The sequence below is a fragment of the Papio anubis genome, chromosome 20, assembly GCF_008728515.1.
Source record: "Papio anubis isolate 15944 chromosome 20, Panubis1.0, whole genome shotgun sequence".
In the NCBI taxonomy this organism is placed as follows: domain Eukaryota; kingdom Metazoa; phylum Chordata; class Mammalia; order Primates; family Cercopithecidae; genus Papio; species Papio anubis.
Genome location: NC_044995.1, coordinates 36,159,642 through 36,178,921, shown reverse-complemented (window position 1 = coordinate 36,178,921; position 19,280 = coordinate 36,159,642). Strand labels below are relative to the sequence as shown.

At 48.6% G+C, this 19,280-nt stretch overlaps 1 protein-coding gene across 2 annotated transcripts in view; it reads right to left on the bottom strand.

Annotated features, from left to right (window-relative positions):
• The window catches only part of LOC116271679 (cytochrome P450 4F11-like), a 33,098-nt gene extending 22,145 nt beyond the window's left edge, over window positions 1-10,953 (bottom strand). Inside the window, exons 1-8 of one of the 2 annotated variants that reach the window (XM_031659796.1) lie at window positions 10,864-10,953; window positions 10,278-10,476; window positions 7,439-7,583; window positions 7,096-7,176; window positions 5,424-5,477; window positions 5,206-5,333; window positions 1,871-1,992; window positions 843-1,113 (exon numbers count right to left, since the gene is read on the bottom strand). In XM_031659796.1, coding sequence (XP_031515656.1) covers window positions 843-1,113; window positions 1,871-1,992; window positions 5,206-5,333; window positions 5,424-5,477; window positions 7,096-7,176; window positions 7,439-7,583; window positions 10,278-10,475 — 999 coding nt within the window. In that variant the 5' untranslated portion in view covers window position 10,476; window positions 10,864-10,953. The remainder of the gene's footprint in view (window positions 1-842; window positions 1,114-1,870; window positions 1,993-5,205; window positions 5,334-5,423; window positions 5,478-7,095; window positions 7,177-7,438; window positions 7,584-10,277; window positions 10,477-10,863) is intronic. The other variant, XM_031659797.1, reaches the window with a different exon arrangement.
• Between the last annotated feature and the right edge of the window lie 8,327 nt (window positions 10,954-19,280).

Genomic DNA, 19,280 nt, shown 5'->3' with positions numbered 1-19,280 from the left:
AGAAAGAAAGAAAGAAAGAAAGAAAGAAAGAAAGAAAGAAAGAAAGAAAGAAAGAAAGAAAGAAAGAAATTAAGTATTGCTGTATAGATATTTGCTCACATTCTAGAGTGATAAACTCAGAGAATCCTTCCTATCTTTCCAGAAGTCATCTGGGTTATAAACCTATAAACCTACAGGGATGGCAATCTCACTGGAAAGTAGTAGTTTTTATTCCAGAACAAAGAAAACACCCTCTCTTCTCTTCTCTTCTCTCCTCTTCTTTCTCTCTCTCTCTCTTTCTCTCTCTCTCTCTCTCTCTCTCTCTGTCTGCCATTCTCACACTCACCCTGGAAGGAAGAAGGGGCAGATGTGCTAGCTATCCTATATAAGTTCCAAGATGTATAATGTATAATGTGGGGCCCCCTCTCTGCAGTGCATTCTGGTGTATTTACAGGTAAAAACATTGTGCTACCCTAGGAGGAATATGGGAATGGAGGGTCAGCTCTACAATCCTACTCTGGTGGCTGCTATTGCTGCGAATGATTAAAACAGGCTGCTATGATCCAGGGGTTTGGTGCATCTGTCATCATAGATATAGACATAGACATATAGATATGCATAAAAATGTGTCAGACTAACTTACTAACATGTAAGTAAAATCTCAGGCTCCTCACTATTTCAAACTTAGCGGTCCCCTGCCAGCTGAATTCCACAGAGTCATCTCTCAAACCTATCTCTGACCTGTCTTTTTCAAGCATGTTCCATGGCTCCCACTGCCCTCTGGATCAAGTCCAAGTTCTTTCATTTGACATTGGCATAAATCTCCACTCTGTGACTTGAATTCACATCCCAGAGAAGCCCACCTTGCTCAGCAGAAGCACATCAATGAAGTCCAAAGTCTTGGACTTTGCCTTGTTCTTGAGGAAATCATCAATACCCTGAGTGGGGAGGGTTCGGCGCCGCTCCTGGATGACGGCATCTGTGAAGTCGTGCACCAGGCGGCAGGCCCTGAGGAAGCGCTGCCCATCAGGAGTGAGATGATACAGGAAGTCTGGGTACACGAGAACATGCTGGTTTCTTTTTTCTATAAGTGCACTGAGCTCCAAGATGGCGGCGATATATTCACTGGGCTTCCTGCATGAGGGAGGTAACAACTTAACATATGCAAAGTCCCAGGAGCACCTCTCACCAGCAGCTAGAAGTTACTGCCCATCAGGAAATTGAGTATCTGGAAACAGCCAGGAGACTTGACTCCCCAAACTCCCTTCTCTCCAGGCATCCCATCTCTGAGAGCTGCCTCCATGCACCTAGGTACCCAGAGCATAGCTTGGACACCATGCTTCTCTCCTGTCTCTGCCACCCAGTATCCAGCCTAGACTCTTTTCCTTCCAAAAACTGTTCACAAAACTCACAAGACCTCACTGTCTTCCAGCTCTTTCTGGCCCAGCCCCCACCATCACCGACTTGCATCCAATGTCAGCTCCATGTCGTGTCTACATGACAGGCAGACCTCCACAAAGCTCATCTGTGACCGCACCTGTCATCGGCCCAACTCCCTTCAAAAGATTCCTGGGAACCTCCTGATAAAGTTCATGCCACTTTTCCTGATTTTCAATGTCCTGAAATCTATCTCCTGTCTACTTCCACAACCTGATCTCTACTGTCTGTTGTGCATGCTTGCCTCATACTAGTCGTCTTGCCTGTACTCAAATATTTCTACCTACTTGAAAGGACTGTACTTTCTCTCTCCCCTTCCCCATCCTTGAAAGCCCAGCTACAACACATAGAAAGTGCCAGAAAGGCACTTCTGCTTATCCCGGTCAGTCATCCTTTTCCAACCTACTCCCTTGGGTTCATGGCCCAAGTTCTCAGGCCATAGGAAAGGACTCACTCCTGACAATTGCTTTCAAAGTTGAAGACGCATTTCTGCAGACTGTCCAAGGTCATAAGGCTGAGGTGCTCAAACATGTCCAGTCTGGCGCTGCCCTCTGAGGCCAGGCGCTGCCACTTGTCCTAGCCAGAGAAAAAACAGAGTTGAAGCTGGGAACTGCCTCCTGTGAGCACCTTCCCAGACCCAAACACCAAGATGGACCCCCCGCAATTATCCTCCTGGTCCTCTGCCCCAGGCACCCATCCCTAGGAAGGACCAGCCTTGGATAGGACCAGAAACTATTACTACTAGGAGATAAAGACTCATGGCTGGAAGTCGAGAGACCTGGGTTCAAGTCCCAGCTCAGCCTCCTATGGTCTGTGTGCTCTTGGTCAACCTCCTGCACTCCTGTAGGTCCCATCTATCAAATCTTCGGTAACAGTTAGGACAACATGCTTTGGGGCCAGATAAACCAGGATAGAATCACTACCTCAGCACTCCTAGCTCACTTACTATCTGGTTGAACTTTGGCAAGCTCCCTAATCTCTCTGGACCTCAGTTTCATAGTCCGCAATAGGGCAAAACCAACCAAAACCTCACAGGGTTATTAAAATTAGATTACAAAATATATATCATGGAGCTGGCAAATGGTACTGTTTCTAAGATATGGTGAGTGCTCGGTAAATGTTGGTTTTACTCATCTCCATTGCTATAAATTCATTTCAAAAATATCCCTGTTGTGGTAGGGGAATATTACACACTGGGGCCTGTCAGGGGGTTGGGGACAAAGGGAGGGAGAGCATAAAGACAAATACCTAGTGCATGTGGGGCTTAAAACCTGGATTATGGTTTGGTGGGTGCATGTATACCTATGGCACATATATACCTATGTAACAAACCTGCACATTCTGCACATGTATCCCAGAACTTAAAGCAAGTGTGTGTGTATATGTGTGTGTGTGTGTATGTGTGTGTGTGTATGTGTATATATATCTATATATCTATATCTATATCTATATCTATCTATATATATATATATATACACCGTGTTGTTCTTGCTTGGGCCATTTCTCAGGCTTGTGTTTGCAGAGAACAACATTGAGAGATAAGGCAATGACTGCTCCTGGACCAATATCAGGCTTACTTCTGCTTGCTAAAAAAGCAGATTCCTGGCCAGGCATGGTGGTTCACGCCTGAAATTCCAGCACTTTAGGAGGCTGAGGCGGGCAGATCACGAGGTCAGGAGATCGAGACCATCCTGACTAACATGGTGAAACCCCATCTGTACTAAAAACACAAAAAATTAGCTGGACATGGTGGCAGGTGCCTGGAGTTCCAACTACTCGGGAGGCTGAGGCAGGAGAACGGTGTGAACCCGGGAGGCAGAGCTTGCAGTAAGCAGAGATCACGCCACTGCACTCCAGCCTGGGCAAGAGAGTCCATCTCAAAAAAAAAAAAAAAAAAAAAAAAAAAAAAAAAAAAAGCAGATTCCCTAAGTCTAGTGCTTGTTTCCTTCCATGCAATGTACTACATGAGCAGGCAACTATTGAAACCTCTCTGTGGCACCCCGTGGGATTTGGGTGGTTTGGAGAAATGATGCAAACCAAGAACATACTGCTTGCTATGTTTATTTATGCCATGAGTAATAAATAGTCATTTGTCTCTGACCCAGGACTCTCGTATCTCCTTGCAGAATCGCTGAAGTATTAACAAAGCTAGCTTATCAGCTTGCAAGTAAGAAAACCATCCTAAGCACTTTGCAAAATCCCAACTGCCAATTCTTCACTTCTCCCTGAATTCATACACTTTGCACTATGATTTTCCAGCAACTTCTATTAAGAAATGGAGTCTTCATCAGAGAAATGCAAATCAAAACCACAATGAGATACCATCTCACACCAGTTAGAATGGCAATCATTAAAAAGTCAGGAAACAACAGGTGCTGGAGAGGATGTGGAGAAATAGGAACACTTTTACACTGTTGGTGGGATTGTAAACTAGTTCAACCATTATGGAAAACAGTATGGCGATTCCTCAAGGATCTAGAACTAGAAATACCATATGACCCAACCATCCCATTACTGGGTATATACCCAAAGGATTATAAATCATACTGCTATAAAGACACATGCACACTTATGTTCACTGCGGCACTATTCACAATAGCAAAGACTTGGAATCAACCCAAATGTCCATCAGTGACAGACTGGATTAAGAAAATGTGGCACATATACACCATGGAATACTATGCAGTCATAAAAAAGGATGAGTTTGTGTCCTTTGTAGGGACATGGATGCAGCTGGAAACCATCATTCTCAGCAAACAATTGCAAGAACAGAAAACCAAACACCGCATGTTTTCACTCATAGGTGGGAACTGAACAATGAGATCACTTGGACTCGGGAAGGGGAGCATCACACACCGGGGCCTATTATGGGGAGCGGGGAGCGGGGAGCGGGGAGGGATTGCACTGGGAGTTATACCTGATGTAAATGACGAGTTGATGGGTGCTGACGAGTTGATGGGTGCAGCACACCAACATGGCACAAGTATACATATGTAACAAACCTGCACATTGTGCACATGTACCCTAGAACTTAAAGTATAATAATAAAAAAGAAAAAAGAAAAAAAAAAAGAAACGGAGCCTCTTTTATGCCCCTTTGAGTCTGTGCTGACCTAAACCTGGTTGAACTTTGAAACATTGAAACATTGCAGAGAGAATGTCCAGAGACATTGCAGTCTCCTTGCGGTCTCTCAGAACCCAGTCTATGCCATGTGAACAGCAGGGTGCATACTGGAGGCAGAGAAATACAAGGAGAAAAGTCCAGGTGTCACAGCTGAGGCCATCCTAGATCAACCTGAAGTTGGTGAAGCCCCAAACAAACATGTGAATAGACTGAGCCAGGATCAGCAGAACTGCTCACCTGACCCACGGCTGCACATGTACCAAGAGTGATCCCATCCACATATAGAAGAACCAGTCGCCTGTCTCACACACTTGTTAGGTGTCATAAACCCTTATTGCTCTGAACCAGTGAGTTTTGAGGCAGTTTGTACTCAGCAATTGCTACTATGCAATCTTCATCTTTACTCTCTTGAGTTTGAAGGGTTTCTGTGAGAGAAACATGGAATCTCACACCTTCTGAGAGCTACTATGTGCCGGGGACATGAATCTACTACATCATGTTACCACTGTTTAAGTAGAGATTAATATTCCCATTTTACAGATAGGGAAACCAAGGCTCAGAGAGGAAGAGCATTGGCCCCAAAGCACGACTAAAATTGCAGACCAGATATGCCTGTGGTTCTTCCGCCCCGAGGCTCCACTGGAACCCATAGTTCAAGGGACTCACATGCATGATGTTCACACTCTTGTTGAAAATCTTCATATAAGGCTTCAGGATGTTGAAATGGAAGGCAGGCGTCAGCATGCGACGGTGGCGGCTCCACTTGTCACCACCACTCAGCAGGAGCCCATCCCCTAGCAGGGCAATCAAGAACAGTGGTCAAGGGCAGCACCCTCCCTTATCCCTAAATGACATCCCCAACCCCATTCACCTCAATTACTCACCCAGCCAGGGCTTCAGGGAGCCATAGAAAATCATATCCTTGGGTGCAACAGCAGCTGACATCATTGAGGACCATCAGGGGCCATGGGGTAAGAGAAGGACTTTGAGTATGGAGGAATGCTCCCAGTCAGGGGTGTGCACTTTTCACTTTTCCCACCCAGCATAGCAGGAAAAAGGCCAAGGATAGAGGAAGAAGGGAGGATGGTGGAGGAAGGAGAGACCAGACCAGGTTGCAGTAGCACAGCAATAACACAGCATGCTCCAGCACACAATGACATATCTCCTACATGGTCCAACATGTTCTGCAACACCTGAGCATAGCTCAACACCCTACAGAATGCCTTTACAGGGATCTAGGACACCCTGTATGTCCCCAGCACTCTCTGCTATCTTCTGACATGGATCTGGGACCTGGGATATTGCCCTGACATGTGTTAACATTTCCTGACATGGCCAAAACACACATGCCAAACCCTAAATCACACAACATGCTCTCCCATGAGCCTGAGATGGTGTAACATGACCTCTGTGTACTACAATGACGGGTTCAGATAACATTTAAATACGATGCCAATAATGTCCTAAACATGGCCCAGGTGTAACCAAGCCTATTCTTCAGGCATAATTCAAATCTACCCTAAGACCTAACTCGATTAAGACTCAAATAATACCTCACACAGTTCTCAAAGAGACCCTGGGTCCTACACCTTGGACAAGCACCAAACATGGCCAAGACATGTGAAACAGGATAAAAAGACAACCTCCCCCTACATGTCAGACAAGAACCAAAAAGACTCTGACATGCCCCAAATGTCCTCAGCCACAGCTGAGCCCCACACATGATGACTTCTCTGTGTGATCCCAGGTGGAAGCATATACCAGATACAATCAAATATAATGTAGAAAACACAGGCTATCTATGGGACCCTTGGGAGAAAGGTGGGCTTTCTGGTTGGAAATGGGCTTCTGAGACTCATCGTTGACACCATATGAAAAGGCAAACTGACACAGAGAATGGTAAAACCGAGAGGAGACTGATTCCCAGTGATGTGGATTAATTGACACCTGGATCCAACTATGCCTGAAGACCACTCTTCCTGGACTTACAGCACATTGATTCTCTTTATTTGCTTAGACCACATGGGCTTGAGTTTCCATCACTCGCAACTAAAAGAGACTTCAGCAGTCAGAGAGAGTTGAGGACCTGCCCAGAGTCACTCACCATCTTCAGGTTACAGCCATAGTTTCTGTGGGATGCTGCCCCTGCCCCTGCTTGGCTTGGCCTGTTCAAGGATAGGATGAGCAGAGGGAAAGAAAGGGCCCCAGACTGGAGTGGGATCTCCTACTGGAGATTCCTGGGGCCTGGAGCAGGAGAGTCATGAATAGGGTGGATGAGTGACAGGATTAGGTAGAAGGAATAAACTCACCAGAGGTGAACATCACATAAATAGCAGCCCAGATTCTCCACCAGCCTCAAATCCCCCTAGTGCTGTAGACTTAGGGACAGACAAGGTTGCTGCCAGGCCTGGCATGGGGACCTGGATACTAATGATGTCCACTGCATCACCCCCCGCCCTTGTTTTAACATCTTTTTACTCATTTTTCCAGCAACCCCTCCTCCAGGAAGCCTTCCAACCTGCCCCCAGGAAAGATCTTATTCTCCCGGTTTCATACCCATCTCCTTCTTGCCAATTCCTGACTCCACCAAGTTTGAGATGTCTCTGTCCAGATCCATTTCCTCAAGCATGGGGCTTCCTTGAGGATAGGGCCTTAAATTGAGGCTTCTTGGGGCCACAGTGGTGCCCAGAACACAAAAGCAGAGACAGATGGCAGTGGAGGGAGGAGGTGCTGAGATGGGGGTTGGTGAATACATGAAGGAAAGAGGAACATGGCTGAGAGAGAAGCAGGAGGAGGGCGCTGGGTCCTGCAGGGGCCACATAGAAGCTTGGGGAGGGGAGAGGCTAGAAGGCCTTTGATGTTTCCCAGCTCCCCGCCAACACAAGCTCTGCATGGGTACCTGAGGCACTGGTGATAGGCCGGATGGTGTCAGGGTGGCATAAAATGAGGAGGGGAAAGGTAGGACCCATCCAAAACTTAAAACCCTGGGGATAGGTGGCCACCAGCTGGGTGACCTTCTTCATGCCCTCTTCCGTGGGAGTGACCTGAAAGCAAGGCAGACGCCATCAGCCCTTGTGACGGTTGATTCTAGGTGTCCTGAATTAACCACGAATTCCATGTGACTGAGCCAAGAGATGCCCAGATAACATATGCTGATAAAACATTATTTCTGGATGTGTCCGTCGGTGTATTTCCAGAAGAGATTCGCATTTGAATAGGTAAACTGAGGAAGGATGATCCGCCTCCCCAAAGGGGGTGGGTTTCATCCAACCCTTTGATGGTGCGGATAGAACAAAGAGGCAGAGGAAAGGGTGGACGTGAGCTCTCTTCTGGGGTTGGCTCATCCATCCACTCTTGTCTTTGGACATGAGAACTCCAGGTTCTCCGGTCTTTTGGGACTCCGACTGAATTTACACCACCAGTGTCCCTGGATTCTGGCTTGCAGATGCTATATCATGGGACTTCTTGCCCTCCATCATCACATTTTCCAATTCCCATAATAAACACACACTCTCTCTCTCTCTCTCTCTCTCTCTCTCTCACTCTCTTTCTGTCTCATACATGCATAAGATATAAGAGGGAAGATATCCTGTCAATTCAGTTTCTAAAGAGAACGCTGAGTAATGCAACTGCCCACCAGGAACCACAGCAAGTTCCCCCCGCAGCCTCCAGATGCGGTGCAGCCTCTGCCCTGAGCAGCGTGTCTGGATTCTGAATGGCTGCAGAGAATCTCTGCTGACCCCTGCTCCTTCTCTCTTGGGGCTGTCCCCAAGATCCAAAGATAATGGCCGGGCATGGTGGCTCACGCCTGTAATCCCAGCCCTTTGGGAGGCCATGGTGGACGGATCACCTGAGGTCAGGAGTTCGAGACCAGCCTGGCCAACATGGTGAAACCCCGTCTCTACTAAAAATACAAAAATTAGCAGACCGTGGTGGTGGGCACCTGTCATCGTAGCTACGCAGGAGGCTGAGGCAGGAGAATCACTTGAACCTGGGAGGCGGAGATTGCAGGCAGCTGAGGTTGCAGGGAGCTGAGATCGCACCACTGCACTCTAGCCTCGGCAACAGGGCGAGACTCTGCCTCAAAAAATAACTAAATAAATAAAAATAAAGATCCAAGAGTAAATACCAAGGCAGAGGGAGAAGGCAAGCTGTCTGCTCAAGAGGATGTGTCTTCTCATCTTAGAAATGATTTCAACCTGGGGACGGCCACATGGAAAAGTCCCCATGAAAGGAGGTTTGTAGACAGCAGTGTGGCCTCAGGACGTGTCCCTGTGGCTGGTTCCCACATCCCTCTCACATCCCAGCTGGTCTGCGTGGGCTGCTGTTGCTTCCACACTGGGGACCTTCCGTTCTCAGCAGCCCCCAGGGGCACAGGAGTGACTCTAACTGTCCACAGTCAGCCCCTCCCGCAGGCCAGGCTCTGTGCTAGTGTGTCCTGTGCACCCTCCACTGCACCCGTGGACACGCCCATCAATCATGCCATTTACAAGTGAGCAGACTAAGGCCATGTCCCTCAACTGGAAGAGCAGGTCTAAGTCAGAGGCCAAGGTCTTGGGAGTCAAGGGCAGCTTCCGAAAAGAGAAGGGAGTGGCCAGCTTTTATTCAGGCAGGCAACAAGGCCGACTAGGACATGTTAGTGAGGAAGAGCAAGATAGGAGGAAGGCGCCTCCAGAAAAGAGGCAGCGGGAGACTGCCCACACTTCTCTTCTGGCCCCACTGCATAGGGAAAGGGGCTCAGAGCTAATTCCTGTGGGAAAGCAGCAGCCCAGAGATGGACAGACACAAGCAAATGGGCCAGGCAGGAAGCAGCCCCTGGACAGTGGGCTCAGGAGGCCTCAAGTCCAGCAGTACAGAAGGTGCAAATGCCAGGAGATCTTTGCTCTGCGCACCCATACCACGCCCACAGGAGCCCCTGAGAGGTGCAGTAACACAGGGAAGACAGGCAGGAAAAGATCAGAAGCAGGCTGGGTGGGAGGGAAAGTGGGAGAGAAAAGAGGCAGGATGGCTGGCAGAGGGAAACAATCAATCAATCATCGCGCATCAATCATCCGGCATCATAATCATTTCATCGCTTCATCGAGAAATCTTCGAGAAATCATCATCATCATCATCGTTTTCGGTAATCATCATCATCATAAATCTTTTCATCAATCATTTTTCGCCGATAAATCAAATCGAAAATCATCAATCAATCATCTTCAAATCGCGCATCATCATCACGTTTTCAGAATCGGCCTCGAAATCATCAATCCGGATCAAATCATCAATCGATCAAACAAATCAAGAAAAAATCAAGAAATCTTTCGAAATCATAAATAAATGAAATCAACAATAAAGACTCCCGTCAGCAAAATAAAAAATCATCGTCATCATCGCTCGTCATCATCAATCATCATCATCGTTCAAAATCAATCATCACGTTCAAATCGGCTCATCATCATCATCGCTCATCATCACGTTCAAATCGGCTCGGTGAGGGAGAGGAATGGGCAGGTGAGGAAGGAATGAGCAGTGAGAGGAATGGTAGTGAGGAAGGGAATGAGTGAGTGAGGAGAGGAATGAGTGAGTGAGGAGGAATGAGTGAGTGAGGAGAGGAATGAGTGAGCTGCCTCCCTCTCTTCTCTGTGTTCCCACACCCCAGCCACCCTCAAAACCCAGCTCCCTGAGCCTCATTCCTGCCCCTCAAGAACTCCATCCGTTCTGAGATCCCAGACCCGTCCTGCTACCAAACTCACCAGGCCCAGGTGTCCCCAAAACCAGCTCTGTTTCGGGGGTTGCGGAAAACACTGGAGGTGGCGGCAGTTGTCATAGAAGGTGTAGGTCCAGGCCAGGACACGGGCCAGGAGCCAGGAGCCCCCGACCAGCAGCAGGAGCAGCCACGGGGATGCTGCCACGGGCCCGAGGCCCAGCCAGGACAGGCTCAACTGCAGCATCCTGAAGGGCAGACGGGATGGAGAGTGAGACACTGAGGCCCAGGGAAGGGCCCAGGAAGTTCCAGGGACAGTGGAGAGGGGCAAGGAAGGGCAGTGCTAGAGGCAGATCAGGGAAGGGTCTGAGACGGGTAAACAAAAGCTGAGATCTAAAGTCCAGAAACACCCAACGGAAACCAGCAGCCAAGTGGCCTCCAGTTACACAGAAAGGAAAGAGAAAGAGAAACTGATTAGAATCCGAAAAGGCCCATCCTGAAACACTGGGAGGTTGCCAGGGGTCTGGTTACCAGGAAATCACCAGTCTCCCAGGTCAGTAGCCTGGACCCACCCCAGCCTTGGGCAGTGCCTCTCCCCATCCCAGACCAGGACCCTGCCACCCCCAGCCTGGCACCTTCTGTCAGGAGCAGCTTGTCCCACACACCCTCCTCTCCCCGTCTGCTATTTAGGGAAGGTTGTGGGAGGCTGGGTTAGGCTGGGCTGGGCTGGGCTGGACGAGCCAATCCCTACTGCCTGGGTGTGTCTTCCGTGCCTGGGCAGCCAGCCAAAACCTGGCGTTGGGCCAACTGGGTGCAGAGGATCCAGCTGACAGTGACACAGCATGGACTCTGGATCCTCAGGTCTCCGCATCTCATACCTGAGTGGGAGGGGATCTTAAGGAACAGTCAAAGGTGACTCTGAGTCCCAAAGTTTACAGCCACCCTGCCCTTCCAAGGCAAGGGTGTGGCAGATAAAGGCAAGGACTTGAGAGTTCAGGTGGCAGGTGAGCAGGGCCAGGCCAACCCTTGTCCCAGATCATTTTCTGAGCTCCTCTTCACGTGGTCCAGGAGTTCGCTATGCACCATTTCTCAGTGCAGACTTAGGAGATTCAGAGACAGAAGCTCCTGGCCTCTGGCTTCACAGCCTGGCAGGAGTTCAAGTCCTGTCTCCAGGTAACCCAGGGCCTGGGTCGAGACATGACTGACAGGAGCAGGAACAAACTACCTAACTGTGCTGGGGATTACCCGGTCCGATTCCAGAGATAAAGAGCTCTGCTGGAGGAGAATACCTGGAGGCTGGACTCAGAATAGGACAGAGATGGGGCATGGGAGGTAAGGCTGAGAGGGGCCATGAGTGGATGGGGCCAGGGAGGGCAGAGACAGGAGACCCTGAGTGGAGTCCTTATTCTGCCCTCTCCTTGCTCTAACTGTGGGCAGTGAGCCCCTCCTGGACTCAGGCTTCCCATCTGGGAAATGGGACGTCAGATGAAGTCTTAGAGGGGGACAGAGGACGGATCACAGGAAAATGGGTCTTAGACGGGGACAGATGAAAGATTCTGAGGAGGGAGCCTGAAAAACAGGGAGTGACTGTAACTGCTGTGTGTCGGTCTCTGCTCTTTGCAAAAGACAATATGCAGTATTGCAATATACTGGGTGCTGGACTCTACATAAAGCACGCCTACCCTGTGCCAGGTACTCTGTATACATGTCGTGTACCGTGTGCCAAGTGCTCTACATAAAGTGTGCCCAGTGTGTGCTGGGCACTCTACAGAAAATCTTGCTTCTGTGTTCTCGGTCCTCTACATAAAATGAAATTTGTGCAGAGTAACTTATGTAAAGTGTACCTACTCCGCACCTGCCACTCTACATAAAGCACACCTACTGTGTGTCAGATGCTCTACGTAGAGCATGTTTACTACGTGCCTGGTGATCTATGTAAAGTGCACCTACTGTGTGCCAACTGCTCCACACAGTGTGCCTACTCTGGGTGCTGGGTACACTTCATAAACTCTGACTCCGTGTGTCCCATACTCTACATAAAGCACACCTACTGTGTGCCAAATACTCTACATAAAGTGTTCTTTCTGTGTATCAAGTGCTCTACATAAAGTAAAATTACTCTGTGCAAAGTTCTTGACATAAAGAACGCCTACTGTGTGCAGGGCACTCTCCACAAAGCACTCCTACTGTGTGGCAGGGGCTCTAGGTAAAGCATGCCTACTGCGCTCCACCTACTCTAGGTCAAGTGCACCTGCTTATGTCAGATGCTCACCTGCATCACCATGCCCAACGCCTTCACACCAACCTCCCCTCGGTTCTCTGAGCCAGAGCCCTGGGATTGTTGGAGAGACCCGAGTGATGGCATCCAGAGAAGGGAATGCATCCATTTAACACAAGAGCAAACTGAGTCTCAGAGAGGGCAGGCCTCTAGCCCAAGTTACAGAGATCACAGGAAGCCAGGTTTGTGAGACCCTCAAGCCCAAACCTTTTTCCTCTGCCATGCTGTTCTGCACCCATTCGTTAGGGTCAATGTCATATTGATACAGGGACATTAATAACGAAGGAATCTCAGGCTATGTAGTGGCCCCAGAGGGGAAATATCTGGAGGCCCTTGGATCAGCACCTGGCTCCTCCTCCCACACGCAGGATGCTCCTCCCACAGACCCAGGGCTCCCCTCCTGGCTCTCCCTGGATCCTGTCCAGAACTGCCCTGCGGGGTGGACTCAGGAGAGGGGGTGCTTGAAGGAGGGGGCTCCTAGCAGAGCTACTGAGCAGGAGGGCAGGGAAGACAGTGCTCCTGACACTGGCTGGGTGTTGGGGAGCCCCCAAACCTCCCCCACCCCACCACCACTGCCAGCTCAATCAGCCAAGGGATTCAGACAGCTGGCCCTACAGCCTCAGTGGGGTAGGGTGCATCCCCCAAAATCCCCACTCCCTCTGCAAGGACAGACCTCACCTGCTGGCGGTTCCACCCCTATTAGGCTCAGGGAGCAAAGCCAGAGTTTGATGAACGAGGCGGGGTTCTAGGGATGCAGAAGAAAGCACCCTCAGTGGCTAGAGGGGCTCCGCTCACTGCAGACCTCCTGTGTGCCTGGGATGAGCAGGCAGCCTAGAGCCGGAATGGTGACCACCACCATTTGCCAACATAACTCACACAGCCTGTTTTAAGTCCTTTAAGTATATCAGCCACCTTGTTTTTCATTTTACAAATGAAACATTAAGCCTGGAAAATATTTAAGTGACCACCCACAGTCACACAGCTGGTGGAGCCGGGCTGTACACCCAGACCACCCACCCAGCCTCACATTGTGCCACCCCCACCACCGGGCTGTGCTCCTTCATATCTGTAAATGGGCGTTTCAGTAGCACCTGCCTCACATGGCTGTCGTAATACTTAAAACAGACAATGCAGGCAAAATGCACAAGGCAGACTAAAGGCTCAGCAAGTGCAACTCGCTGTTCCTGCTGTTGCTGTGGGTGCTGTGTAAGCTGGATATGGGGTCTGACCCGGATCCCGCAGGGGGCAGAGACATGGCCTTGCGCTGTATTGGAGAAGGGCCCCAAAGGTCCAGCCTGCCCTCACCACCTGCTCTCTTTGGCTGTAGATTATGGCTAGGGGAGCAACCTCCCAGACACAGGAGCCTTGGCCTGAATCCAGAAGAGTTATCTGTGGTGAAGCAGCAACAGAGAATTTGAACACCTGTTAGGTGTTAAGACAGACTCACAGGTGGATTCTTCCAGGGTAGATGTCAGCTGTTCTGTGTCTGGGAACTGAACATCCAGGGAGTTCAGCCTCCCATCCAATGAACACGTGAGCTCTGCACAGCCCAGCTACTGCATCCCCGATAGTCTCTGCTTGAATGCTCCGCAGCATGGAGACCTCAGCATGGGCGCACGCACACACACACACACACACACACAGCCTATGCCTTTACAGCAGTGGTCCCCAACCTTTTTGGCACCAGGGACCAGTTTCGTGGAAGACAACTTTTCCACAGGCTGCAGCAGGGGGAGGAGAGGCAAAGATGGTTTCAGGGTGATTCACACACATGACATTTATTGTGCACTTTATTTCTATTATTATTACATTGTAATATATAATGAGGTAATTTTACAACTCTCCATCATGTAGAATCAGTGGGAGCCCTGAACTTGTTTTCCTGCAACTAGATGATCCCATGTGGGGGTGATGGGAGACAGTGACAGATCATCAGGCATTAGATTTTCATAAGGTGCATGCAATCCTGATCCCCTGCATGTGCAGTTCACATTAGGGTTTGCACTGCTATGAGAATCTGATGCTGCCACTGATGTGACAGGAGGTAGAGCTCAGGCAGTAATGCAAGTGATGGTGAGCAACTGTAAATACAGATGAAGTTTCACTCACTCACCCACCGCTTACCTTCTGCTGTGCAGTACAGTCCCTAACAGGCCACAGACCAGTACCTGTCTGCTGCACGGGGTTGGGGGCCCCTGCTTTACAGAATATTGGAGGGTAGATACTCTACAGAAATGAGCTTTAAACTCAACCAGTTCTAAATCAACGAGAAAGAGGATCATTTAAAATGCATCTTCCTCTATGTGCACACACGTCAAGGGAGGCAAGATATGAGGCTAAGAGAGTGAGGTACAGAACAGCAGGTATGTCTACTAGATATTCACAGAAATGAGGTGAACAGTGCATAAGTGCATACACTTCTATCTGTCATATTTGTATAAATAAACTCTAGCATGAATAATTTTTAAGCTTAGAATATAAATGTTTATGGGCCAAGTACAGTGTCTCATGCCTGTAATCCCAGCACTTTGAGAGGCTGAGGTGGGTGGATCACCTAAGGTCAAGAGTTTGAGAACAGCCTGGCCAACATGGTGAAACTCCGTCTCTACTAAAAATACAAAAATTACTAAAAATACAAAAATTAGCTGGGCGTGGTGGTGGGCGCCTGCAATCCCAGCTACTTGGGAGGCTGAGGCAGGAGTATCCCTTGAACCTGGGAGGCAGAGTTTGCAGTGAGCCAAGGTCTCACCATTGCATTCCTGCCTGGGCAACAGGAGTGGAACTCTATCCAAAAAATAATAAAAATAAATAAATGCTTATGTATATACAACTATTTATATGTTTATATATTTCACTTGTGGGGTTTGTTTTTTCCTCTGTGTGTACAACCAGTAATCCTCCCAGGTCTCCACTCTGTGAGTCCCCACAAAGCTCCCACTTCTTGGACTCTGTGCTCTGGGAGTGTGTGGGATGCACCTGAGCCACAGCTCCCTGCAGGCTCAGAGGCCAAGGAGTCCCTGGTTGGCTGCTGTCTCTGGTCCTAAGCCCTTTATGGAATAGGGTCTCTACCGGAACAGAGAGCTGGGACCAGAACAGCAGGTCTGCCACCTGGCTGTGGGTCTGTCTGCTTCTCAAAGCAACCCTTCTAGGTCTTGGGTTTCACAAATGCCTACCTGAATCCCAAGACACTCCGAAAGTCACTTTTTCCCGTGGTTGGCTGTGAAATTATTGTTGTTGTAGGGGGATCCAACTGGGGGGGACCTCTTATCCCACCTTCTTGCTGATTTCACTCTTACAGAAGTCTTGAAGCCAGACAGTGTACGTATTCCAACTTTGTTCTCCTTTATATAATTAACTTTTTCTATTCTAGATCGTTTGCATTTTCATATAAATGTTAGAATCAGCTTATCAATATCTACTAAAGCTTTCTGGCAAGTTCTCGCATGACTCAGCCTTCAGCTTAATTTTTTCTTTTTGGGAGAGTGAATTGGGGTCCGGAGATTTTATTTTCCTTTTATATTATACATCAATGTTCATAGCAGAACTATTCATAATAGCAAAACAGTGGAGGCAACCCAAATGTCTAACAATGGATGGACGGATAAACAAAATATGGTGTATCTATCCAGTGGAATATCGTTTGGCTGTAAAAAGGAATGCAGTACTGAAACTGTAACATAGATACTAATGCTGCAACATAGATACTAATGCTGTAACATAGACACTAATGCTGTAACATAGACGAACTTTGAAAACATGATGCCCACTGAAAGAAGCCAGTCACAAAGGGCCACATAGTGTGTAATTCCATTTACATAAAATGTTCAGAACAGGCAAATTCATAAAGACAGAAAGAGAAAACAGATCTGTGGTTGTCTAAGTCTGGGTGGAAGCAGGCAATGGGGAGTGACCGTTAATGGGCATGGCATTTATTTTACAAATAATGAAAATGTTCTAAAATGAATTGTCGTGATGGTTGCATAATTCCGTGACTATACGAAAAAGCATTGAATTATACACTTTACATGGATGAATTTTTGGCTTGTGAATTATGTCTAAATAAAGATTTTTTTTTTGAGACAAAGTCTCACTCTGTTGCCCAGGCTGGAGTGCTGTGGTGCGATCTTGACTTACTGCAACTTCCCTATCCCAGGTTCAAGCGATTCTTGTGTCTCAGCCTCCCGAGTTGCTGGGATTACAAGCCCACACCACCATGCCCAGCTAATTTTTCTATTTTTAGTAGAGACAGGGTTTTGCCTTGTTGTCCAGGCTGGTCTCGAACTCCTGACCTCAAGTGATCCACCTGCCTCGGCCTCTGAAAGTGCTAGGATTACAGGCATGAGCCACTGTGCCCCAGCCAATACTATTTTTTTAAGATGGGATCTCACTTTGTTGGCCAGGCTGATCCCGAACTCCTAGGCTCCAGCAATTCTCCCACCTAGACCTCCCAAAGTGCTGAGATTACAGATGTGAGCCACCACGCCAGGCTTTAATTTTTATTTATTTATTATTATTATTTTTTTTTACAAAACAGAGAATTTCAGATGTTTTTGGATCAATAAACCCAATACTTACATCTGAGAAAAAAGAAAAAAAAAGAAAAGACTGACTTAAGTGGCTGAGCTCAGTGGCTCATATCTGTAATCCCAGCACATTGGGAGGCTGAGGCAGGAAGATCGCTTGAGTCCAGGAGTCTGGGGATAGCCTAGGCAACACAGCGAGACCCCAATTCTACAAAAAGTAAAATAAATTAGCTGGGCATGCTTGCACCAGCGTGTAGTCCCAGATACTCAGGAGGCTGAGGCAGGAGGATCACTTGAGGCCAGGAGGTTGAGGCTGCAGTGAGCTATGATCACACCACAGCACTCTAGCCTAGATGACGGAGTGAGACTCTGTCTCAAAAAGAAAAAAGACTGGCTTGAGCCCAGCTTGGTATATACCACTTGTATTTGGTGAGAAGTTGGATTGTGCACCTAATTTTATGGCTTTATGAAGAGAACACACCTAGTCCAGGATGAACATATTGGATTGTGTCCTTACTGGGGCTCAGCAGTGAGTGAAGACTTATTGTCTCAGTGAGGGACAGTGATTTTTCACCCTAACATATGAAACATTTCCACTGTGAATCCCCTATTGTGTCCTGCAAGTTCTTACACAGCATCTTCATTTTCCAGTCTCTCAGAGCACCACGGAGTCTGTTGGATTTGGAGAAATAAAAATAAAATCCTAAGGCTCCCAATCAACTGAGCAGCCGCCCTCCTGAACATAGAAACCCCAGAGAAATCTTAAAAACTGAGTTCCCAGTTACGACGGGAGGGGAGGTCGACTATGCCTCAGTACGTCCCTTCCTGATTCATCTTTAACCAGAATTCTCTCCAGACCTATCTCCTTTGAGACTGGAACCTTCCCAATCTTTGCAGGAGCTAAAGCCTCCCTGGGCAGAGTGGTAGCAACGGGCCCTTGTGTGCTGGAGGAAGAGGTGGAGGCTGCCCCCCTGAACGCCCCCTGAGGCTACTCCTGGCCTCTCCAGATCCCAGGTGGTTTCCTGGGGAGGCCCATGGGAATGTCCTACTGGGAAGGCCACTGCAGGAATAAAGCTCACAGCACCAGTTTAAGGAGGGCTTGGTCTGGCTCCTACGCTTGTCTGCAGGTACCCCCTGAAAACACCTTAAAAGGGTGCTTTTTCTGCATTTTCCTTATGCCACTTGATTGCAGGCAGCCCCAGGTGGAGGGGAACCAAGAGGATATCGGTACAAGGGCAGAGTCAAAGAGTTGTGGATGGAGCTGCCCAGCCTGCAGGTGGGGTGCAGAACTCGGGAGACAGGGAAAAGAGAGAGATCTCAGCCTTAGGTGGCTGCCTGGGGTAGTTTTTTCCCACGCAAAGCGCCTGGCTCTTCAGCCAACCCAGGTGCCCGTTGCAGCTTATAGGTCAGCGGTCCTCAACTGAATGTGATTCTGGCCCCCAGGAGACATTTGGTCATGTCCAGAGATACTCCGGTTGTCAGGACTTGTGGGGAGGGGGGATTTTCCTACTAGCATCTAAGGGATTGAGGTAAAGGACGCCGCTAAATGGCAGACAATGCACAGGACAGCTCCCACTATAAAGAATGATCCGGTCCCAAATATCATGAGTGCTGAGATTGAGAAACCCTGTGCTAGGTGTATTTTGTCTCCACTGTTGTGTCCTTGCTAATCTGGTTGTAAGAGGCAGGATGGAGCTGGATGCATTCCAGTGCTGTGAGATGTTTGCTCTGCACCTGTGTGTGAGCCATCCGCAGTGATACCAGAGTAGGCAGAATTCCGTCCACCTGTCAGAGGAGACGGGGGACCCCAGCCTCGAGAACTGTGGCTGCTCCAGCAAGCAGGAGGCAGGATGTTGGACTGTAGGGGTGAGACAGGAGCTTCAGCAGGGGGGGAAGTTTGGATCAGACTCTTGGTTGGATCAGACACTGTGTTGTGTCATTGCCAGGAATGCTAAGGTCCCTGCTAGGGTTGGAGACCATGAGTCTAGAATGGGGTCAGTGAGTGACAGCTGGTACAGAATGATACAAACAAATCAGCTCTGAAGACCAATATCATCATCAGTCAATGACAATGACTTACAAGGTGGACTCTCACAGTTCTCTGCTTACTCCTGTTTTCCAGTTGGGGAGAGGAGCCTCAGAGCTGCAAAGTCCTTTCTCCAAAGACACACAGTGAGAGCTGGGGTTTCCACCCTGGGTCTGATGCCTTCACAGCTTGTAAGCATTTCAGAAAATTCTCTCTGTAAGCCAC